Source organism: Leptosomus discolor, chromosome 4, assembly GCF_034619465.1.
Source record: "Leptosomus discolor isolate bLepDis1 chromosome 4, bLepDis1.hap2, whole genome shotgun sequence".
Classification (NCBI taxonomy): Eukaryota; Metazoa; Chordata; class Aves; order Leptosomiformes; family Leptosomidae; genus Leptosomus; species Leptosomus discolor.
Window position 1 is genome coordinate 47,437,479 of NC_141394.1, and position 24,255 is coordinate 47,461,733.

A 24,255-nucleotide genomic window follows, 5' to 3' on the forward strand; every position below is an offset into this window, starting at 1 on the left:
GGACTGGGCATAGAGCTAATATTACTTACTCGGCCCCATAGCAGGCCAATGCAGAGCTGGAAAAGGGCGTGGATTTCTTAGCCTAGGACTCCTGACTTCTGCATTATGCTGCCCTCCCTTATGAGGATCACACTAAGGAGATTAATTATGTTTGCTCCATCTCTTCTCAGACTTTTTTTACTAAGATGTAAAATAGTGCAGAATTTACAGTAGGATTGTCTCCTTCAAAACTCAGAGAATTTATAGTAGAGTATGAGACTTCTTTCTGTTAGCATTTTTTTTTTTTAGTTATATAAAGATACAGCTTGCTTAGTGAGAATATCATTAAATAACATAGAACTCTTGTTCATGAGGTTAGATTCATAGCTTCCCACAGATAAATTTAGGTATATTCAATCAGAAGCAGACCTCAAAGATCTTTGAACATGGCAACGGTAACATCACAGTGCTGTGTTTGCTGGATCTCAAGGTCTTCATGCCTATTTGGGGAAGCACGGTAAGAAAGGGGAGGCTTGAGGCAAATGCCAAAAGATGTTAAAAGAGAATCTATCACTGAAAGGTGTGAAGTTTTCTATTTTTTTTTTTTGCATGCTGTAGTACACAAGATGGAAAAAGCTATTGGTTTGTCTGAATGAATGTAAGAAAATGATTTAGGAGTTTAGGGTGATGCATATGTGCTTTTAACACATTTTTATTATCACTTCTAAAACCAGCAGTGAAATCTGTTTATGAATAGAAAAGACTTGGTTTAGATTGTTCTACAGGCTGATAAATCTGTTTTGTGAAGGTTTGTGGGAGGCAGGAGTGTTTGTTAAAACTGTGTTTTTTCTGGTTTTGTTTTCCCTCTGCTGTGTCCTGGTCTGTGTGTCTGTTTCCCACCCCCCACCCCATTATCTTTCAGCTCAGAGCTGAGCATTTGCTTTTCGATCTGGCTGTGAGTATTGATCATGACTACTAAGCTGTTGTTGCTTTTAAAACAAACTTTGATTCTTTCTCTCAGTTACACTAAAGCCGTAGCTTGAAGGTCATTTTACACAGTTGGCAAGAGTTGATGAAGAGCTGTAGTATAGACGGTAATAAGGCTTTGTCTGGGGTTTTTGGGGTTTTGGGTGGTTTTTTTTTTTTTTTTTAGCAGAACTATGTTTCCTGTTGGATCTGGTGGTTGGAATATCTGTTAGAATCTGTTATACCTACATTTTCACCTCGATCAAGAAGAAGTGTTCTTAACACATAAAATGCTTATGAAGCAAACAATAACTGTCTCCTTTTTCATGTTAATGATGCAGTTACTCTCATCCTCTATTCCTTAGAGCCAAGGTTGTGAAGAAGCTACTGAGGAATGCAGCACAAGAATTAATGAACAGGCCAGTTACGCTGTAAATAAACTTCGCCAGCTAAATGACAAGCTCGAGTATAAGAAACAGGCTCTAAATTCCATATGTAATTCACCAAAACCTGACAAAAAGGTAAATACCTTTAGTGTCTTCAGTGTTTTTTTACATTATGTGTGCGTCGGTGTAATATCCAGTTGTCTCAGGCTCTTTTTGGACAGGTCAGCCAGTTACAGAAAGTGAAATCAGCGCTTAGTTTTAAATGTTTATTTTTTAAAAAAGAAAATTGCAACTATGATACTATTTCTTTATCGTAGAATAATGACCACTCTCCTAGTGGTCTTGCTGCTTTGTTGGTGGCAAACAGTATTTCTTCCTTACATCTCTACCTACCTGTATCTACGTAATTCTTCATCGCAGCTTGTTTCGTGTCCCTGCTGCATCTGCAGCACTGCAGCGGAGGGTTGTGCAGGTTAACTTCTGCTCCCTCTGCTGGCTTTGCAATAGCACAGCACAACTTCGTAATCCACAGTCGTGACTGGCTTGCTCAAGTAAAGGGGCGGGGGGGGAACCCCAAAGCTGTAAAAGTGACTGATTTCCTTTGTGACGAGCTAGGAGAAATCTGCAGGGCGCACTTTCATCAGACTGAAAATTCTGAGGGGTATGAAACTTCAGCTCTCTGGGCTTGGATAAAAAGAAAAGTTAAAGAAATCTTTTTCTCTTTGCAAAGTGCAACAGTTAAGTAGTCTAAGAACATATTCAGGCAGAAGCAAGTGGTTTGCATTTGGCTTAGGCCAACTCATTTGTATGGCTGCTGAGGATGATACTACAGAACTGTTCAGGTGCAGCTAGGCCAAGCTTTTCAGGTGCAGTAAGGTTGGTTGCCAATGGTAGATGGTGGGTGAGGCGAACAAGTAGCCAAGGCGTCTCCCTGAAATGGCCTGCTGCTAGGGCTGGCAAAAATGTACCAGGGCATTAGTCATTGCTCAGGACCTGAGTGCTTCGTACATATGTTCCTTCACTCAGGGAGGACCAGGTGCTGGTCTGAATAGAAGTTGACACCCCATTCATTCTCTGCTGCCCCAGCTCTGGGGATAGCTACCTCTGAGAGAAAGATCTGGACAGTAGTGTTTGAGGCCACGCTGGCTAGCTTTGTTCCCTCTGTCCCTTCCACATCTCCCTTCTGCCAGAGGTTGCTGCAAACAACTGGAAATGTGTTGTTCTGGGGTGTCCCGCTCAAAGCTGCTCTCTGCTGTGTGTGTGGCCTCAGCTGGCAAAAGATACCTCTGATTTGTCATCCAGCCATTACTGTTCTGAGTCTAAGAGAACAGATGTGTCCCCCTTTTTTTTAATGCCTGCAGTATTACTGCAGTATCTAGCGTTTACCTGTGGAGCTTGTAAATGGATAGTTAGGGCTGACAGTGTGAGAGCACTTTATCACAGGGACTTTATTTTTTCTCCTCTGGATGTGGTAGGTAAAAATTTGGTTCTTGGTCATATGAAGTAAAAAATGTTTCTAAAAATGCCACAGTTTTGTGCCATATGAAGGGAAATGTCACACACATTTTGTATTAAATTTTTTGACTGCAAGGTGTTCCTGGGTTGTTTTTCTCTTTTTGAAATGTCTTTGCTGTGAGACCCATGTAAAACATGTATGTTCATCTTTAAGTGACTTCTAGCACCGTGCAGCTTGGATGCCAGTCAGTCAAGAAAGAAAACTACTCATTTGAGTGGCACGTGGAATGCTGCTAGTTTTAAAAGAAAATGTTCTGTAGGGGGAAGTCTTATTTCAGTTCTTTCTGTGGAGTGTGAAGACTAGCAAAGATGACTGGAAAAGATGACAGAGTCTTGGGCAGTGTGTCTGACATATGAGGCCCACTGCCATAGCAGATAGCTTGATTTTGGAGGTCCACTTTTGGTGCGTGCCTTATGCCCGAAGCTCAGCTGCTGCCTCCCTTGGGTCTGCGAGTGTAGTCTCATGCCGTCTTGTGCAACCACAGTAAACGTGCAGGGAGTTCAGTCTCGTCATCCTCAGCAGCAAAGCGAAACCTTAACATTTCCCACCCGGAGCACTTTCTAGTGCTTGCTAAGCCTTATTTTCATACAAAACTGTGTGACACAATTACTGAAATTAAATGGGACTTTACTGAATGGAAAAAGGCCTCTGTCTCTGTCAGGAATTACGAGGAAGTTGGCAGGATTTAATGATAACTTGTTCAGAACCTTTGTATTTCCAGTGGACCTATACCAGGAGTGAACATAAAACTCACTTCAAGAAGTTGTAAGAGGTGCTCTTATAACCAAGTAGGTTTTAAGCAAAAATTTGCACCATGGGCAAACAGAGTTAGAATTACAAAAAAAGCACTAAACAAAAGTGGATGTGCTTGTGTATGCATGAGTTAGGCCATCCCACTTGTTTCTGTAGCGCTATAGTTTTAAATTTTCTTTCTTTTCATATCAAACCCCTATATAACTAAACCTTTGTGTATTGTTGCATTCATATGGCTGTATCCCTTGTATATTCCCTTTGCATTCTTGAGAAATAATAGCTATATTCTTTCTATACCTAAGCTCTTGGGGAGGTAGGGATTGTACCCCTTCTAAATTAGTGGGGTTTTCCCTGTATTTTTTTTCACCTAAAATATCCTTTGTCTTTGAAAATATATACATCTTTGAAAAAGAATAGTAAAATGGATCCAGTATCATTTCAAAGTCTCAGTATTTTTATAAGCATAGAAGCTATTTATTTATGATGAAACCTTACCACTTCTTCTATATTTATCGATTGTTACTGGATGCCACATGTAGGAGTCCGTGTAAGGTGACTGCAGAGCAATCTGTATGTCAATAGTAAATAAAATAAAATACAAAATTATTCTGAAGGTTAGGTATATGCTAGAAGGTTGTTATATAGCTGTCATGTAGATAATATTTCACATCTTACGTGACAAAAATTCTGAAAGACAATTACTGTAGCTCTGTAGAATGTCCACTTGTGATGCAAATTGTACAACTAAGACTCGTAAACTTGACAATGTGGTATATCGTATTTAAGAAAAAAAGTGTCAGTTTCTTTTGCTGTGTTTCTAATGTCACATAGAATCATAGAATCATTTTTGTTGGAAAAGACCTTTAAGATAATCAGGTCCAACCATTATCCTTACACTACTAAGCCTACCACTAAATCATGTCCCTAAGCACCACATCTACATGGCTTTTGAACACCTTCAGGGATGGTGACTCCACCACCTCCCTGGGCAGCCTGTTCCAATGCCTAACCACTCTTTAAGTAAAGAAATGTTTCCTATTTTCCAATCTAAATCAACTTTTCTTGTCATAGTGTTTCCTGGTGGTATGTATGGTTACTTATTTTATTTTTGCTGGTTTGATGAGATACACTATTTCTCCTTTATGAGATTATGACAGTGAGTTATGTCTTGGTGACAGCATCTTTTTCAAATGTGTGCTTTCCACAGTAATAAATCCTTCCCTTTCCAAAACTAAAATGAATTAAGTGGTGACTTCATGAGTGATTGTTAACGTAGCTAAGTTCCTAGAAATTAAATCTACTCCCATGTTCTTCAGTTGCATCATGTATATCTAAAAATGGTAAGGAGGATGTCTTCAGTAATGCATATTTCAGTAATTGCAGTTTCAAGTTTGTATAAAACATACAGTGTAATATATAATCCTATCTAAAGTGCCCTTTATGCTGACAGTGATAGTAGCATATCCTTCTAACTTGTTTTTTATTTTAGTGTCAGGGTTGACCTTTAAGATTACTGTGTATTCTACAAGTTTGTAAGAGGCATCATAGATTCTCTCACTTAATATTTTTTTTCCATGTGAATTGTTCATTTTCTCCCTGCTTTTGTACCTTTTCTCTTTTCCAACTAGTGTCCCTAAAGACACAACTAGACATGTTGCACAACTGTAATCAATAAAATTTCCTCAGATTGTTTCTAGGCTGAAGGACGAAATTACTCTGATGGAGAGAGAGCACAATGACCTTCAGCTGCACATTGCAAGAACGGACTGGTGGTGTGAGAATCTTGGCATGTGGAAAGCCTTAATTGTGTCAGGCGAGGTATGGGTGTTCTACAGCTTTTCATCTTCTGAGTCAGTTCAAACTTGCTTCAAGAGAAGAATAAAAACATGTATATACTTTTCTTATACCTTTGAGTACACTGTGTGCACTTCATATTTACTTGGGTGGGGAGGAAACCCTGACCTCTTCTGAACTCCTCCTCTGTTTCCCCAGTGACTACTGCGGTGCGTTCACAAAATTCCTAGTCCTCAGACACTGTTGTAATGGAGTTATAAAAATACTTGCATGTATGTAAACTGGTTTTGGCATTGGGTAAAGTAATTTGCTATCTTAGGGGCATTGGTTTTGATGAGAACTGTCTCTCATTATATTATCATGCTATTACACTTGGGTGCAGTTCTACTACGTCTCAAATATGCAGTGCTTACACTTTTTGTGTTTTGTATTAGAATATTTAACAGTAGTACAGTTTCATGGGACTAGAATGCTTTAAATCTGTGAGAAAGTTGAAGGAGAAGTTAAATTTTTCTTCTCTTTTTTTTTTTTTTTTTAATTGTCTTGTTCTGCTCTTCTGTTTGGGCACAGGCAGACAATTATGGAATGAATGTAAAAAAAATTGTAACGGAAACAAAAAAGTATTACCATCTCATGGCTTTCTATTAATACTTGGTGTGAAAGGAACCCAATAAATGCTTGTTATGTAGTAACCATAAGGCTCACACCATACATAAGCAATCTTCTTGACAGTATCACGGCAGAGAATTAAAGATTAATTTGATCTCTACTGGCTTGCCTTCCTGTGCTATTAAGAAAATGTTCCTTAAATAAGTAGTTTTCCTTGAGGTAATTTTTCTTGGAAGAAAGAAATTACGTGCTCTTCAGTTTATTTGGTCGTGTCTTGAGCTCTTGCAAACTATTGATAGGTCTGTCAACAGTTAAACTCATTGTCTGTAAAAGAAGAAATAAATCCAGCAGGTTAAAAACTTAAGGTGCCACTTTAAAAAACAGATTCTCAATGTGTAAGTGTCTGGGTTGGTTTGTGGTTTAATGCTGTTTGCAGGTGATACAGCTGAGAACAGTGAAGCTCTTAAATTGGCTTTAAGAGATCTCTGTAGCTTTTGAAGTCTGATTTTAAAGCCCGGTGGTATAATGTGCAGCAAACCGCAGAATGGCAGCATTCTGGTAAGGGGCACCATGCAAAACTGCCCAGCATCTCCCTTATTACCAGATGAGAAGGTGGTTCAGCTAAATAAGATGGAGGTTGGGAGAGGCTTCTAATTACTTTCTGCCTTAACTAATAAGTAGTACTGGATTAGATAATTAAATGTAGGCTTCCATTAACTGTGCTGTTTGCAGCTCTGTGCTTCAAAGGGTGGGCTGGAGAAAACATTAATGTTATCCATGTTAATTAATTGCTTGGGAATGTTCTGGCTGCAGTTGACGATTTCAGGGGGTATGAGTAGGTGACATTTGTCTTCCTATCTGCAAAATATGCTGCTGCTAATTCTAGCATGTAGGTCTATGATTTTGAGAGAGAAAAACTTGGTGGCCCTATGTTTTTCGCAGAAAAGCTTAGTAAAAGTAATTTTGCTATAGAATTTGAGTTGAAAATGTAATAGCCTGTCATTGACCTTTTAAACTGATTTACTACCCAGTTAATAGATAATGCATTATAAAAACTAGAACTACTTAGGACTTGGGGAAAAAGCTATGTGTCTAAACTGTTGTTTGTACTCTTAGCTTGAATCTTTCAGTCATTTAATAGTTTTGAGTCACATAAATGCACTATCTGTGTTTGTGAAATACATAAAAAAATAAATTTCAGTGGTATAACCTACAGGTGTCGTTTCGTAAATAGTATTTCTGATAAAACTGTCTTTGGAGACTCAGTGTTTTGGCTAGTTGGTAGAGGTTGAAAAAAGACAGTAGGAACATGCAGAATGAGGGGGACCTGTGATAATAACTTGTCTAATTCTGCGAGTCATGTCCCCATGACAGGTGTATTCCCTCCTTACCAGCAGGTATAAAACTTACAGCTACGTAGCCTAACCTGTTCTGCTTGCTTTAATGGTTTTGGCCTTGTACTGTTTCATATTGCAGCAGATGTTCTGCCTCCTCTGTCCAAAGAAAGAAGGCTGTTTCAGAGCATTGCATCTTTTAAAAAATGTATTACTTTCATAAGGAATGGAATTTGTAGATTTGAATATGGTGGAAAAATAACTTGTTTTACTCATTTAAATATCTTGGAATTTAAGATGTGTATGCTTAGTAGAAGTTAAGAAAATTAGCTTCCTGTGAATTGAGGAAAAAAACGGTGTGCCCTATAAGCCTTCTGTATGGTCTTTCTGTGTTTGAAAGAGACTTTTAAGGGACTTTTTTTAACAGCAGTCTGGGTAGCTCCTATTTCGCTGCTGCGCAGCTTGGGTGGGCTGTTTCAGAGAGCCGCTCTGACTGAAGGAACTTTCTGGTTGAGTCATACAGTTCCTCACTGGCTTAATGGCTGGGCTAATTTTTGTTAATGTTTAATCATTCCTGACAGATGTCTGGACCAGCCCTTAGTGCTTCTAATAGGTAATTCAACGGTTTTCCTTAGCAGCTTGTTACTTTACTGAACTATTGTTACAGTTTTTGCTGATGTTAAGTTTACATTTGGCCTACTGCAGCTAATAGCTATAGCTTCTCCTGGGAAGTATTTAGCAGTACTTGTACCTCATTTGCTTTTGCGATATTTCATTGAATGTTTCCACACTACACTCTCCAGTAAGGGGTGCTTACCTCTGGCATGTGCCTTGTAGTTTTGGTTAGGGGATGTAGGTGTGTCAACATCCTTGTTCATATCTCTCTCTGTCCACTTTGGGACTTTGTGTCTCATAGGGAGAAGGCAGAAATCTTTACCCTTTGTGGACTAGGTATCTATGGCGTGCTAGTAGACACTAAATTCTGAAATTATTAATCTTTGCATTGTCTTGAGGCTATGGAGTTGCTGTCAATGCAAAAAAACCCCAATACCCTGAAGCTGCTTTAGGTACTTGAGGGCCGATTCTGTCCTTGCCAGGTAAGTAGCAGTGAATAACCTGGAAGACTCACCTGTAAGCTGAGGGAAGGGGCTGAGAAAGGGCTGAGGAGGAGACTTGTGGAAATGCCATCCTAGGGGCTAATTCTGAGAGCCCTTGCCAGTGCTGTGAAACAATCAGGGCTGTGACTCTCACAGGACCTGTGGACTTGGAAGACTAAACCAGAGCGCAAGTGTTAAGTTTATGCTCATGAAGAATCGGAGCTAGAAGAGGGTTAGGATGCTTCTCAGAAAGAATTGGATGATTTTGGGGATGGGAGTAGTAGAAGTGCGGTGAAATCTCACAGCATGGCATGCGAGGTTTGGCATTCAGCACAAACTCTGGGCTTGGGCTCCAACCCACTGAAGCGCCTTTTGGCTGGAAGCAGTAGGTGTGTGCTGGTGGCTTGTCAGATGTGCAGTTCGTCTTGAGTGGGCTGCAGGTGTGAAAAAGGCAAACGCAGCCCTCAAAAACATGAGGAGAGGAGTTTCCATTTGAGACGAAGTGTTACAGTTGCTCTTGCAGGTGCTGGGCCGGTGCGTTTGAGAAGGCTGGAACTGCATGGATTGAATGAGGAACTTTGCCCGTGAGAAGTGATTGTGAAAGCACTTCTGTTTGCTTAGCTTAGCAAAAGGGAGACTCGGAGGCATAAGGCTGTCTATAAAAACACATCAGTAAGGGTAAACAATGAGGATGGGGGAGGAGTTGTTGGAACAAATGGGAAATGAGTGGAAATTGAAAGGAGATTTCCAATGACCAGGGTGATGGTCTAGAGCAGACTTTTAGTGTAATGGGGATGGGAAAAAAAACCCTGTTTCACAAGTTTGAATTCATTTGTGATAGCAGTCATGTGAGATGGTGCCTGTTACAGCAAAGGACTAGATTGCCTGGTTTAGAAGACCCCCTAACATCCCATCTTGCTATGTGTTTTCCAGTTGACTCGTTAATTTGGAGAAACAAATGCACAAGTACCTAAGTTGGTCAAAAATTTTGCTCTCCTAGGAAGATCCTGAATGCTTTCAGATATTTATGTGAGGGTATTTGAAGGAAGTTGTAATGTGTGCCTACCTAGTAATTAGAGTTTAAATGATTTTGCACATGGATCCTGACTTGAAACAGAAGGAGTACGAAGTCCTCCCATTTTGAGAATGTCCTTCCAGAGGGATGACTCTCTCCTGACACTTACAGTTCAGATGACCTTGCACACATACAAATCCCTGCCCTGGGGACGACTGTGTAATGGAGAATGATGTGAGTGACTCAAATCAGCATTTTCAGCACTGATCTCCCAGTTTTCAAAAGTGGCTGCCGGGAGGTGTTCGTGAGTCTCCTACAAACACAAATCCAGTCTAGCTCAGGGACAGACAGAGCAGGGACTGTCCCAAGAGATTCCTGTCTCTCTGTGCCAGGTCCCTCTGACCTACATTTTGGAGGCTATTCAGGCATCTCTTTCTGCAGTAGTCTGGCGGGAGAAGGGCAGTTCCCCAAATAGCTGTGCTGGGAACTAGGCGCATTTTCAGACGTTCAAGCTGGTGCTTTGTATTCTGTCTGGGTGCTGCTGCAGCTTTTTTTACAGAGATGTGAAACGCAGGTTCTCAGCTTGGGTTTCCCAGTGGTCCATGTGCAGATTTAGGAGCACATCATGGGGAATATTCTCCGTGTACACTTCTGAACAGCCATAAAATATGAAGATACATTTTTAGCTGTGTGCCTTTTACAATGGTGATGTAGGTGCTCATCAAATTATCTGTCACTGGCATTAAGTGTTGCCAGACCTTTACAGGCTTCTCATAAAATGTGTCATAATTATATGAATTGTAAAGTTTATTCTTATCCTAATTGGATTAGTTAAATATTCTTAAAACAAACAAACAAAAGCTCCAAAAGCTTAAAAGTTATTACTTTCCTCAAAAAGATTGTGTGAGAGTGGTATTTTGTAATTATCTTTCTGTTATTTGCATATATATTAAGACAAGCATTTGAGAGTTTGGTTTGGCTGAAACTATGTGTTTCATGTGTTTCCCTTATTTGCCCTTCATAATCTATTTAGATGTCCCCTTAAAATAAGTAAAGAAAAATCTATTACCTTTAGGACATAATGGTGGCTCATCAAGTTAAGAAATAATATGGTCACACTGCTGTTGTTGTCTTGAAGAAAAACTGTTCAACTTCCTTGCTGGAGTTTTCCCATTTGCCCAATGTGGTGAATCGCTCCTCCTTCCTCTGGCTGTTGCGCAGCTGGATTCATTAGTATTTTCATAAAGTTGTGAGCCCCTCGGAACTAAGCACCGCGTGGATACCACGTGTTCTGCGCCTGCAGAATAGCTCAAGCGAGCAGGGAAGTCTCTCGCAGACAGCGCCAGCTGCTGCAGGGCCCAGCTGCAGAGCTGCTGAGCCTGGAGCGTGGGCGAGCCTCGGCACGAGCGCTGGATAAGAAGGGTGGGAGTAACGGGAGAACAGTCAGGAAAATGCAGGTGGGCGAGATGGAACATTGATAAGCAATCAGAAAGCTTCGTGGTAGGTACCTTAAAAAGTGCAGGAATTCCTGCAGCTGTTAGGAGAAGACCCGTCAGGGAGATTTGATTGCTGATGGGTAGCATTGCAGAGCTGTATGTGAAGTGTGATAGTGCCTAGCTGGAGGACTGATTCAGGACTGATGCAGCATTTTGGGCAAAGTTTAGTCCATTAAGAGTGTTGCTCCATGTGTAGCCTTCAAACTGCAAGAGAAGCATGGGACAGAGATGATGACTGAATTTGCAAGCCAGTCATCTGACAGCCCAAATGTTCCACTGTTGGCTTTCAAAGCAGTATGCCTTATCTGTTGGTTTCTTCCCCACAAGGTTTTAGAAGAGAATGGAGAACAAGTGCCCTGTTACTCTGTCATGGTGAGTTTACAAGAAGTTGGTGGAGCTGAAACTAAGAACTGGACTGTTCCCAGGAAGCTCAGTGAGTTTCAGAACCTACACCGGAAACTCAGTGAGGTATGAATCTTGGTTAGGGGAGGAAGAAGACGCTAACTGCTAAAATTTGTCAGAATGATGCTTGGAGAGGGGAAAACCAGATAAAAATGTAATACTGCCAGCTTTTATGCCAGCCTTTGGTCTTTAAGCCTTTTAGAGCTAGTTTTCTACCTACAAGATGCTTATAAAATGTGTTTATGTGGGTTTTTTTTTTTCCTTAGTAATGAATGTTTTACTGGACTAACCTGATGTCAAAATAGTATATGCTCAGCGCAGTCATGCAAGAGCCTGCTTTAAAAACTATATTTTGTCTCTGGCTTCTAGGGAGGTATTAGAAAAGACAGCTTTTGGGGACAGAGGAGGTTTCCTTTCACAGGGCTTTAACCTTCTGTCCGATAAGGGACGGATAATGATGGTGGTATGAAGGGAAAGGGTTTATATGTGTCAGCCCGTGGTGGGTAAGGGAAGGTGTTTTTCAAGGTGCTGAGAGGGGTGTGGAAAGGAGATGAGAGTACAGAGCAGTCTTGGCGTTTCTGTTCTGAACCACCTGTGGTTTTCTGCACGTGCATGTTAAGTGAGCTCTCTTTTTCTCCTACAGTGTTTTCCATCATTAAAGAAAGTTCAGTTGCCTTCCCTCAGCAAACTGCCCTTCAAATCCATAGACCAGAAATTCATGGAGAAATCCAAGAACCAGCTTAATAACTTCTTGCAGGTAAGAAAACAAAGAGAAAAACAACAAGTGTCTAAACAGCAGAAATGAATCATGCCTCTGGAGTGGATGTTGTCTCTCTATTGACTAAAGAGAGAGCCTAGACCAAATAGGTCAGATGTCAGGTTTGACACTATAAATGTTAAAGTTGTCTAAAATGCCTGAAGTTGAAATGAGTTTGGCTGATAGTAACCATTTCTCTAGTGGTAAGTTAATTTAGACTTGGATTAATTAAGAGATAGTAAATAGTGAATCCTGTAATTGCCACTTCTAACTACAACACTTCACAACAAATTTCTTAGAAATGAGAACTTCTTCATTTAAAAATAAAGTTGTAAGATTACAAAACTTTAATCTTGCTAGTTCTAATACTTTAGAACTAGTTTCTTAAAGTGTCTTTGTGAGACATGGGTTTTTTTTTCTCACTCTGCCTCTGAGACATGTCTTGATCAGTTTTATTGGATGGTCTGACACATCTTGTTCCTTAACAAGAAATATTTAATTGATGTGTTGTTTCTGTCATTATTTTACTTCAATAGAAATTGCTCTCTGATGAAAGACTCTGCCAGAGTGAAGCACTTTATGCCTTCTTGAGCCCTTCCCCAGAGCACCTCAAAGTTATTGATGTGCAAGGAAAGAAGTCATCTTTCTCACTCTCCTCATTTCTAGAACGACTTCCTGGTGATTTGTTTTCTCATCAGGAGGTAAGTGGTAGAAAATGATCTTCCCCAATTTAATTACTTATCCAAAGTAAGCAGAGAGAGCCTTTAATATAATGCATTTGAATGGCAGGTAATATCGGAAGGCATTTCCAAAGGTCATTTTTAGTTTACTGTAAGTGAACAAAGAGTCAGAAAGAGCTGTCTATGAATTTAAAAGGTTTATTAATACAATAAATTTCCTGCCCTTTGATAAATACATGTACAGGCAAATGTGTAACCTATAACAAATAAACAAATTGCAGTCCGTGTGGCGTTATTTTGTTATAGCAGAATTTACCACTCTCTGTGCCCTCGACATGCGTATTTCAGAGGTTTTTGACAGGTAAAAATAATTCTCTCCTAGGAAGCTTCTCTCAGCAGGGAACAGCTGTGTGTCCTTAATAATTTCTGGACAACTTCTGAAGCAAAGCTAGTTTTGGCAAATGGTACGGGCTTACTGAGGGAATTTGCAAATACAGGCAGTAGCCCATGTGGGCAAACCAGTTGGGGAATTTGATACTAAGCCATAAAAAAATACTGTTTTTCACAGTGTAGTGAAGAATAGGTTAGTGACTAAAATAGCTCGTTGACTAAAATTGACCATAATTCCATGTCTCTCTATTCTGTGTGGTTCAGCCTCCAAGGAGCTGTTTCTATTCGCCTTTTTAGTTATTTTTTATATTAAATAAATCTTTTCTTACGTGCTGTAGTTGTCTGCAGTGGATGAGCCTTCTGCAGGATAAATGGCGTTTGGGGAACTTGTACAGTTCTAGGAAAGAAGGTGGTCTTGCATCTCTCAGAAATAAGAACATGCTCTATATTTTCATTTTTCAGAATTGCGTGGTATTTGCACCTAGATGCTGAATGCATATGTCTCATTTCAGAGTAATAAATGTAAAGAAAGTTTGAGAAACTGATTTTGCACTTCGATAGAAGTACTGCAGTTCTAAAAACAAAGGTGTGTTCACCAAAATGACTGTTAGGTAGAAGTAGCCTAAAAGCATAGAAGCATGAAGCTACTCATGATTTGCTATCTAATTGAAAAACATCCTCAAGAAAAAAGCCAGACTGCACGTATATTGTATTACGTGAGTGTGTAGGAGGATACAGTTAGGAAATATGGGAGAAGGAAAGGGAGGTTGTAATGAGAGTGCGTGAGAGAGAAGATAGAACAAAGAAATGAAGCAGCTGGTACTGAAAAGCTGAAGGAAGCAGAGCAAAAAATGCCCAGAGAATGTGGCAACAGAGGAGTTGGAACATAACTTCTTACTCAGTTTAAATTTAATACTATTTCTTACTTGTTACTTGTGGGACTAGGAGCTTAGTTTTGGCTAGACTGGATTACAGCAGGCACTGTGCAAATGCAGACAAAGACCATCGCGCTTCACATCCACCTTCCCTCTCCTTGCCCTTCCTTCCCTGCACTGAAACATAAGATGAGACAACAGACTACAGATGGAGGGAGTATAGGAAACTGGTAGACCCTCTGAATCAGTATGGCAAATGTTTGTCCTAGATTAAAAATAACAATAAAATGGTGGAAGGGGAATTGTGAGGTGGTCTGGGATCAGCTCCAGTTCTTCTTGGACACTGTTGTCTTTCGGCGCGCACTTTAGGTCACCTCAGTCTTGCCCAGTTATAGCATTTTGGATAATTTACTAAAGCAGTTAAACTAGGGTTGAATCGTTCCGTAAAGGTTGTTAATGAAGTTAGTTGTGTTAAACCACACATTACGAAGCTGCTGTAGTTGTGTTCTCTTTGTAACTGAGAATTCCTGGTTTACTTGGTATTTTGGACTCTGCAAAAGAGAATGCTCTTGTACAGCTCTCTGTCTTTTATGTCTCTTCTCACATTTTTCAAATATGTGTTAGAGCAACAATATTACCTCTTGAGTGCTGTTTTCAGGATTAGATATTGCAGCAATTTCAGGTCTCTTGTATACACAGCTCCTTGCACAGGGCTGGCTTTAGAACGTATTTCTTAGCTCTCAAGACCAAAACCAAATCAGAGGAAAAAATGCAGTTGATAGCATCTAGAGACGGGCTTTTAGGTTTATGAAGTGTTAATGGATAAAAATGCACTGTGGTATAAGAATTTACACTTCTCACTGAATTTTTTAAATGATAGGGGATTCACTGAACAGCAGAAAAATAGAGCAGGGGCCTCAGACAGGTCATTGGGTTTACCCTCCTGCTCCAGGCACTCAACTGTACCAGCAAAATTCTTGGCACATGTTTGTCTAACATGTTTTTAAACCCCTGATAACTGATGTTCTTCAGTCAAGCAAGGCAGCGTATCCCAGCTCTCAGCTGTCTTCAAGGTCAGAAACCTTTTCTTACTGTCTAACCTAAATGTCCCTTCTTTAGCCAGCTAGCATTTGTCCTGTCTGCAGCAAACACAGCACAGTTTGGGTTAGGATCATCTCGGTTATCAGGAGTTACTACTTTCTTTTTGTCTTTTATTCTTTTATTTCTTAGACTGAGCAGCCCCAATTTCTCCTAGTTTTTGTTAGGTTATGGTTTTAGTTCTTATGGTTTTGCTCTGGACTTTACCAATTATCCATATGTTTCCTGGAAATGTGGTGACTAAAATTTGAACGCAATGCTCCCACTAGGTTTTCCTATTCTCATGTATGAAAATAATTTTTATACCTGTATGTGTGTGTATATCTTGCAACCAATGTTCATGCTTAGCCGTCATGATGTTACACTTGCCTTTTGCACAGCAGCGTGGCGCTCAGATCTTTTTCTGTAGGCTTATCAATACCAATTGTTTTGCTTCCTTCATTTACACAGTGAGTTATTGCTGCTTTGCCTCTGTCTCTATCAAACTGCACCCTGCGGGCTCAACTACAGATTCAGTAAGCTTCTTTTCTGTTCTGTTGCCCAAGTGCTTAATGAACATGTGGAATGATGTCTACTATGAAAAATTAAAAAAAAACACCATAATTTCTTGAATAATTAAGATAACGAAGGGCCAAGAAACCTGTTGACCAGAGGAAGACAGTGAGCAGGACTGGAGTTTGCTCTAGACTCTGTGCCTGGAGAAAATTCTGTTCATCATCAGTGAATTTGTGTGCTTGTGTGGTAAGATGGGTAATGATTTGTGATTTCCTTGTGTGGCATTTCTTGTCAGGATGGTGTGGCTTTTTGTTCCCTGCCCTTGGTCACAGCTTAGCGTAATATTAGCAGAAAGCTTTAAAAGCTGGGGACTCATTAAGCTGTGGAAGTTGCTAAACAGGGGTGCCTGCGTGTCTGTTTACAGGGCACTTCAGTGCTGTGTGTGGGGTTTTTTGTTGTTGTTTTTCTGGTTACAAGGAGAGAAGCAGCATCTCAAGCAGTGCTAGAGAAAAAGCCAGATGTGACACAGGAAGTGAAGGGGACAGGATATGTAAGGGTTGGAATATGCAACGCTGTGGAGCTATTTATTTATAGACCAGTATGCAGTGCCATGCCTGGAGAAGATTCTGGGACTGGAAACATACCCAAAGTCAGTGATGGGCTCTGGGTGGGATTTGGAGGGTGTGAGGAAGGAGTAAAACAAACTGATGCACAGCTGAGGCACTGTAGGATACTCTGTACAGCAGGGTTCAAATGACAGGCAAGGGATGGCTGAAAGATTGAGACCATAAGAATAAGGCCACGAAAAGACACCGAAATAATGCAAGAGAAATAGGGCCATGAAGCAGGTTTTGCAAACTAGATGATGAGGGGTGGGAGGAAGCAGTATTAGAAGATGGAATGATAAGGAAGAAAGGAAGGCAAAGGAAGAGATGATGGAGTTTTTTGAAAATGAGAGCTGAAGAAAGAAAATCTGCCTGCCTGCCATTCTGACCATTCCTGAACCAGAGACTGGGGCATTGCACCAGCCTCAGTGGGGGTCAGGTCTGCCTCACTGCGACTTTGCTGTAAGCACAGGCGGGCAGGGAAAGACTTGGGAAAGCAAAGGGAAGTGCTGGCTGCCACGAGTAATGGTGGGTGGCATCGTCCTGATGCTGAAGTAGATCTTCGTGACACTGAGAAACAACCTGCTGTCTGTTCTTCACTTTTCAGTAAATGGTACCACCAAAACTGAGGTGGTTCAATCCATTCTTTTCCTGTGAGTCTATTCTGAATAACTCTGCTCCCTTCGGTACTCAGGCTCGGGTCACCATATTGTGCTTCTTCCTGGGACTGGTACTTGTTGATGGTGCTTGTCTTTGCAGTGGCCAGTTCCTCTTCTGCTGCTGATTTGTTTCCTGGCTTACTGCAAGGACAGACTGCTGGTGCCTGATCCCACCGTAGGCTGTGCAAGGCACTGCCTGCTCTCCAGGGGAGCCAGCTCCCTGCATCTCCCTGTGCAAGAACCAGAATCTCCCCCTTTCTTCCTAGCTGTCTGCGTTGCAAACAGCTCCAGCTGGCTAGCTCCCCATCCTGGATGTCCTTCCTGGGTTTAGTGTCAGAGGAGGCTTTGCAATCACAAACACCTCTGAGTGCCATCTTCTCCTTACAGCTCTCGCTCACTGCTGAGCAGTACATGGCTCCCACATCACCTGCTTTCCCATAGCCAGCCAGTGCTGACAGGGCAGTATGGGCAGTGGACCCTGCCAGTCTGGGCAGATCCACCCAACACTGAGCTGCTCACAGGGGCGAGGCTGCAGGCAGAAGATCTAGCAGTGGTGCTGACACCAGCCGTGCAGTGTCCTCGTCACTCTCATCCGGTGGGAAGTGCAGTCCCTCGTCAGGCTCCCTGGTGAGGTTCCTGTTTGCCAGATCCTGCCAGCAGCAGCGTTGTTGGCTCTAATGCTCTTTCTTGAGAGGGCTGGCTGTGCTCCTTCCCCAGAGCATGGCAGTAACCAAATCTGTTCTGGAAGAAGGGTGGGGAGCTGCAGTGCATACCCATGTTGTGTCTTTCTTCCTAGGAAGAAACGGAAGAGGATAGCGACCTGTCGGACTATGGAGAGGAGGTGGATGGGAAAAGGGACTCGCTTGCTGAACCATGTTTCATGCTGATTGGAGAGATTTTTGAGCTGCGAGGAAGTAAGCTGTAAACCTGCTTATTTGCTAGTGGGATCTGTTGGCCAAGAAATCTGGGGCACGTTGTAAACTGGATTTTTCTGCTATTTTAATAAGTGGAAATGTTCTTGCAATCTGTATAGCCAGTTTGGAACAGAGCTGTTCTTCAATAGTTCATAGCTTTGGTGCTTTCATTCAAAAGTGAAATGCCAATATAACGTGCCATTAAAAATGTAACTGGTAGAGGAGAGCATTTCCATTCAATGTTTTTCAGTTTTGAATTTTAAAAAAATTCTGTAAAAACCAGAAAAGTACAAAAGCGCATTTTCTGTAAATAGGCTGCGTGTTAGGGTGTATGGAATACGAGGAGGGAAAGATGGCTTTATTACAGAACGTGTCCCTGACAAAGCAATGTCATTTTAATGTCCATTTCAAGTGTATTATGTATGCGTTGTAGTTCTCCAATTTGTTTAATGGAAAAGATACTAGAATGGTGGCATCTTTCAGTACCAGATTTTTTTTCCTCCTTTAGGTAACTGAATGATGGTAATAAAACTATTTTTGTTTCTATTTGAATGTGCAGCCACACTTGACGCCCTATAAAATTATTTAGAGGGTAACTATTATAAAATGCAGCACTTTCCAAAAATGGCAGATGTATCTCCCAAATATAGACTTTCTCATGCTGATGGTGAACAGCGTGAAAGAAAGATTAGCCAGTAATTATGAGGAAGCACTCACATTTGTTTCCTTTATTTCTAATGAAAAGCCTACTGCTTGGTTGATTTGAGCAAAAACATTTTCAGAATTTTAATGAAGCTGCTGTGCGTACAACATTATACTAGGGGGAATGAAAAGGGTGTGAATTTTAAGGGGTTTTCTTTTTTCCTAGTAGAAAAAGGGCTCAATAAACTTGAAATATTCTTAAACATAAAAGTTTACAGTATAAACTACAAATGCACGTTACAGATCTGTGTGTGTACTCTGCGAGACTTAAAACCCATACAGAAAACAGCACAGGTAAAATGGTTGAGAAAAATGAGACGCATGTACAGTTAGTGAAATCTCAGAAAGGATTATAACAGGCGTGTTTACTGTAGGGGTGGGTTGCGGGGGTTTTTTTGGAGGTGGGGGGAAAGGTTTTGGACATGATCATGGGTTCCCTAATGTTACTAACCTCTTGATCTTTATTTTCTGTCATTTTTCATTGTTCTAGTGTTCAAGTGGGTCAGAAAAACGTTAATTGCACTAGTACAGGTCACTTTTGGAAGAACTATCAACAAGTAAGTAGCTGTTACTTCAAATGAACCTGCATCATTGTTCTATGACAAAAAGGCTGAGAGCAGAACTGTTAAAAAAAAAAATCTGGACATTCTGTTGTATATGATAATCTGCATTTATTTTACACGGCTCAATTTACAAATATGTTGACTAGAGAAGACATAGATATATGAATTATCTTTTTCCTTATTTTCCCCCTACACAGGGCTTTGCTTTTGGAAGAACACGATATTTCATGGGAGACAAACGTATAAAAAGAGACTTTTTTCTTTTTAGTGAAGCAGCCTTGCATATAAATGTACAAAAAATGAGTTGCTGTTCTGTTTTTCTGAATGGCCTGGCTTGGAAGGGCTTTTATTAGTTTGTGGTTTAGGCTCATGAAAATTTTTCCAGATCTGAAGCTAGGTTTTTGTTTTAAGTAATTTGTTTCAAATCAAATGTGTATTTCTCTAAAGTGACCGAAATAGTGCTTATACATGGTGAGAACCATTAATTTATTACATGAAACCTGTGCACATGTAGCAGGGATGTGTTCTCATACCGGTATTTTTCTGGATCGTTTGAAGACGTGTCTGCCAAGCGAGGCTTGGACAAGGCTGTGCAGTAAGCGCTTGTGACTGTGCACGCCTTTCGTGTGGAAGGCTATGTCATTGGTCAGAAAAATTTTGGAAGAGTATTCCTTTTCTTGTCAGATACAAAGGCCTAGAGTAAAACTTGGTTCAGTAGAGCAGGTGATTGATACGAACACATTCCCCATGACTCTTCGATCAGTACTGATGCTCTTACACACGGTGATGTTTTTCTTATGAAAGTCTGAATCTGTGATTTCTGTAGCACATTCATGTAGGCAAAGGGCCACTGAGAATCTGATGAAATGTGTTATTTTGCTTTAGTGTAGCGGTGGGACTGTTACTCAGGTTAAGTGTCACAGCCCGGAAATCTACCAGCAGAACAGGCTGTTCCTTTGTCCAGTCAGTGACTAAATTTGCACATGCCAGCACGGCTTTTAAAACCTCTCACCTGCGTTATGCGGCGGTAGATTGGACGAGAAGCGATGGAAAGTCTCGCAGTTGGCTCCTGGTGAACTCGTGGTCTCTGACAGTATCCATTCACCAAGTTTTAAATTGATCAGTTCGTTTGCTCACACTCCCCTGACAACCAGCATGAGAGAGGACGGAGAGACTGTGTGTGTGGGCAGAGGCTGCACACAAGGTTGCTGTATAGCTTTTTACGTGTTGGTTGCGGTTTTTACATTGATTTTAAGTGTTTCATCTGCTCTGTGGCACAGTCGGGCAGTGTTGCCCAGAGCCTGCCGTCCTCCTCAGGCTCTTTGTGCTGGCGGCTGCAGTGAGTGCCTGCAGCCACAGGAGGCGGCTGCTGTCGCCTTTTGTAATCCCTTCGCTAATGTGCAGTTGGTATCTGCGGGGGCATTTACTGCGCTTTTATCAGAACTTCGTCTGGGTTTATCCCACCAGGCACATCTGTGCATGCAACTGGTTTGGAGCTTGCCACAATTAGCTGATTTTTATGTCTTTACCCAGTGGAGCTTTTGTACTGCCCATCCTAGAAATATGTACAGTGCAGTACTTGCAATATGTAATGTATGTTTGTGGATTACGTTGAAATGCAGCCTTCTCCACATCTCAGTTAGGTATCTGGAGTGACCTAGATCCTAGAGCAGCCAGAGCTGAATACGATGTGCTGTGATGCTGGTGAAATCAGCTCAGATAAATTGGGATAACTACGTGAAAACAAGTGTCGCTTCCACTCCTTTCAGGAGTAAAAAGAATAAAATCTGCATAAAACCTGAAAGACCAGCTCTGACATGCTCCCTTCAACACATCTTTACAGGCAGATCCGTGACACTGTACACTGGATGTTCAGTGAACCAATGCTTGTTTACTACATTGGTGTGTTTCGAGATGCTTTTTGGCCAAATGGAAAGCTAGCACCACCACCGAGAGCCAAGAGCGATGAACAAAAGCAGGAGACAAAACAGAGAGCACAGCAAAAGCTACTTGAAAACATTCCAGGTGAGAGCACTTTTATTCTGCTCAATCACAGATTTAATAACTAGTAAGGGAACTGGTTAACCGAGTACTGTTCTGATGCATTTTAGATTTTTCCTGTGGAGTTGTAAATCATGGTTATTTGTGTAAATAAGGATAATTTCTTTGCCCCTCCTGTCTGGTAAAGGGCATAGATTTGGATATTATGGGTCGATGCAAAATCCAGTATTGCCATACTTATGTCCATAGCCCTCATCAAGGAACCGAAGTTAAGTCAAGACTCTCTGATGGTTCTCTGTGAGCAAATACCAGGTGGTTCTGCTCCCTGGAACTCCTTGACAAATGGGGAGAGTGGCACCACCCCAGTTACTCCTTCCTCTTACCTTTCGGAATTGAAGAGGGAGGTGTGCCCACGCTGCCAGTGTTGCGTGTTGCGCTCTGTTTCTGAGAAAGGTTTCAGGGCACTGAATGTTAGAGGGACCTGCAGCCTGGGCAGAAGCATCCCAGATTGAGTGGGGTTTCCCGTGGTTCCCTTTGCCTGCCCTTACCTCCCATGTCCAGGCAGCTTCCTCTCGAGCACGCGCGTTCCTGGGGCTCCGCTCTGAGGTGCTCCGTCCCACCCACAGGACGGGGAGTCCAGTTATGTCGTTCTGACTCGTCAGAGATCACGTGAACCCAAGGCACCTAACTGTGAAGAACCGAAATCGTTCCATTTAGCCCTTGGAAATGCACTCAAACACAGCTCAAGTGCTTTTATCTGCCCTCCATCTGAACAGAATGTGCTTTAATGAGCTATTTTCTGGCCTCCCTGAGATATCTCACGTAGCCCCTTGCATTGGGTTGTTCAATCAACTTGTGCTGCAAAAGCAGCAGCAGGTACGCACGGCAGATATTCGTCGTTTGACGTGTAAACAATCCTCCATTTGCTCTCTGTGTTACAGATATATCCTGACGTTCTTACCTGCAATAGCCTTCCATAGTGGGTTTGTGCTTGTGCGTGTTTGAGTTTGGAGGGGTGTGTCAGGACATAGCTGAACACGCTTTAATGATGAAGCATTGGATCGCTCTGTATTCTCTAATTTAATCCAAAATGTAGATAATTCACTTAGAATTGTCTTACCTGCTTACTTGTGGGAAGTATTTTCTGTGAAGACTGAGAGGCAATGAAAGTGCTAAATCTGTTTTAACTGTAGTAGGAATTCTGTCTTCATGGCTGAAGGTGCATTTAAGTGAACCGTTTAATAATGTATGAGATTAGACTTGACTGCGAGGTAAACTACCAAAAAGGCATGCTATGTATCATGTTAAAACACTTGAAATGCTGTCACTGAGATGCATGTGCTATTAGTTAACTTGGGTAACTTGAGAATAAGAGTATCTTTTCAACCTGTGACCTACCTTACCTGTGCATTAAAAGGTTGGTGAGGGGGGGCTATGCATCTTCTAACTAAGGGCGGTGAAGTGCTAGGGCCGTGAAGTGCAGTGGTTGTGGTTCCCCTCCTTTATGGGTAGCAGCGTGGGCTGGTGTGAGTGAAACAGTATCAGCTGAAGTAACGTTTGTTGCAGATACTCTGCAGAGCCTTGTTGGACAGCAAAATGCCCGTCACGGCGTAGTGAAAGTGTTCAATGCGTTGCAAGAAAGAAAGGCTAACAAGCATCTACTCTACGTGAGTAACCCAAAAGTAGCCTTTTAACTTTATAATCCTGTTAATTGCTGATCTCTGCTCCCTCAGTAGGAAAGCTTGGGGTGCGTGTTTTTGCAGAGATTTGTATTGGACTGTTCTGTATGCATGTAATTTTTTTAGTTATTAAAATGTCAGAAAAAAAATGTACTTAGTTCCATCATTTGACTGATTTTGAACAACAAAAAGCTGTTTAAAAACAGTTACTGCTTTCGTCTAAAAGAGATCCTCAACCACATCCAACTTGCCTGCCTTTGCAAGGTGCACACTGATTTCTTCATACAGCTGAGAAAAATAAATCTTGGAGAGTCCTAGGGCAGGAGAGCTCCAGGACTGGCTCTCAGTTAGGACGTGTCAGCCCTCCAAAAGTCCCGCTCCTCTGCTGTTGGCTGGGACGGGTCGGAGCGCGCTGCTGGACCCAAGCGTGGTACTGTTCCTGCCGGTCAGTCCCTGGCTCGTTTTGGGCAGCTGCCGGCCCATCGCGCCGCCCCGGCACAGCCGCTCGGGAGGCACGTGCCCTCGCGCGTGGCTGCCGCGGCTCCGGCAGGACAGCGCCGGTTTGTGGCGGGCGGGAGGTGCCCCTGGGAGGGCAGCTGCCCTGGCGCTCGCCTGCCTTCAGCCGTAGGGCGCTTCCTGCGCTATCTGTGGGGCGCGGGCTGGCCTGAGGGGGAAAGAGAAGCAGCTGCGCGAATGGCGAGCGGAGTGGCCCCGCGGGCTTGTGCCGCCTGCGGAGCTCTGAACGCGACGGAAAGGGGGAAGGCTCTCATTTGGCACCGGCGCTCATCTTAACTCTTCTCTGTGTTTCAGGTGTTGCTGGAACTGCTGCTAACCGAACTGTGTCCTGAGCTAAGGGCTCACTTAGAGCAGCTTAACGCCACTTAGGTTTGACTCTGCACAACTGGACCACTAGAGAAATGTCTATGTCCAATAATAGACATGAAACTTACTTTCCTCTTTTCCATAGAGGGCTGAGGACTATGATTATTTTTAGCGTTTTTCTTTCCTCTCGAGTTTTTTGTGAAGTAAACAGACTTGAAAAGATCTGATGCTGTAGTAGGGTAGACAAAACAATGCTGTATAGTTGCCAATTTTTATTTAAATTGTTCTATTTGACTACTCTTCTGTTTCAAATATAGATTGAAAAATAAATGTTCGTATAAGCTGAAGGAAACCAGAAAATATTTTAAACATTTAAGAAAAGAAGTTTTGCTTATAGTGGTAAACTAATGAATGTTGTACAGTTCTAACCTCCTCACTGAGGACTTGAGCATTCCTTTTTTTCTTGTGTATTGAGAAAGCCTTGTTGTGCAATACCACATGTAAAGCTATTGTGAAAATTTTATCAATTTTGTTTTTACCAAAGATTTCCCGTAGTTTGAAGCATTTGTAAGCAATAAATAACACAACTGCATTGCAGAACTTGGTAATGAGGCTGTACTGAAAACTAACGGATGAGTTTTGACAGCACTAGTTTCCTAAGGGATATT

At 41.8% G+C, this 24,255-nt stretch overlaps 1 protein-coding gene across 1 annotated transcript in view; it reads left to right on the forward strand.

Moving 5' to 3' along the window:
• Positions 1-23,650, forward strand: part of SNX25 (sorting nexin 25) — an 88,520-nt gene extending 64,870 nt beyond the window's left edge. The window contains exons 10-19 of the mRNA XM_086464155.1: positions 1,311-1,466; positions 5,287-5,418; positions 11,273-11,413; positions 11,991-12,104; positions 12,641-12,805; positions 17,703-17,820; positions 19,013-19,079; positions 20,929-21,110; positions 22,653-22,753; positions 23,576-23,650. Coding sequence (XP_086320281.1) covers positions 1,311-1,466; positions 5,287-5,418; positions 11,273-11,413; positions 11,991-12,104; positions 12,641-12,805; positions 17,703-17,820; positions 19,013-19,079; positions 20,929-21,110; positions 22,653-22,753; positions 23,576-23,650 — 1,251 coding nt within the window. The remainder of the gene's footprint in view (positions 1-1,310; positions 1,467-5,286; positions 5,419-11,272; positions 11,414-11,990; positions 12,105-12,640; positions 12,806-17,702; positions 17,821-19,012; positions 19,080-20,928; positions 21,111-22,652; positions 22,754-23,575) is intronic.
• The last annotated feature ends 605 nt before the right edge of the window (positions 23,651-24,255 follow it).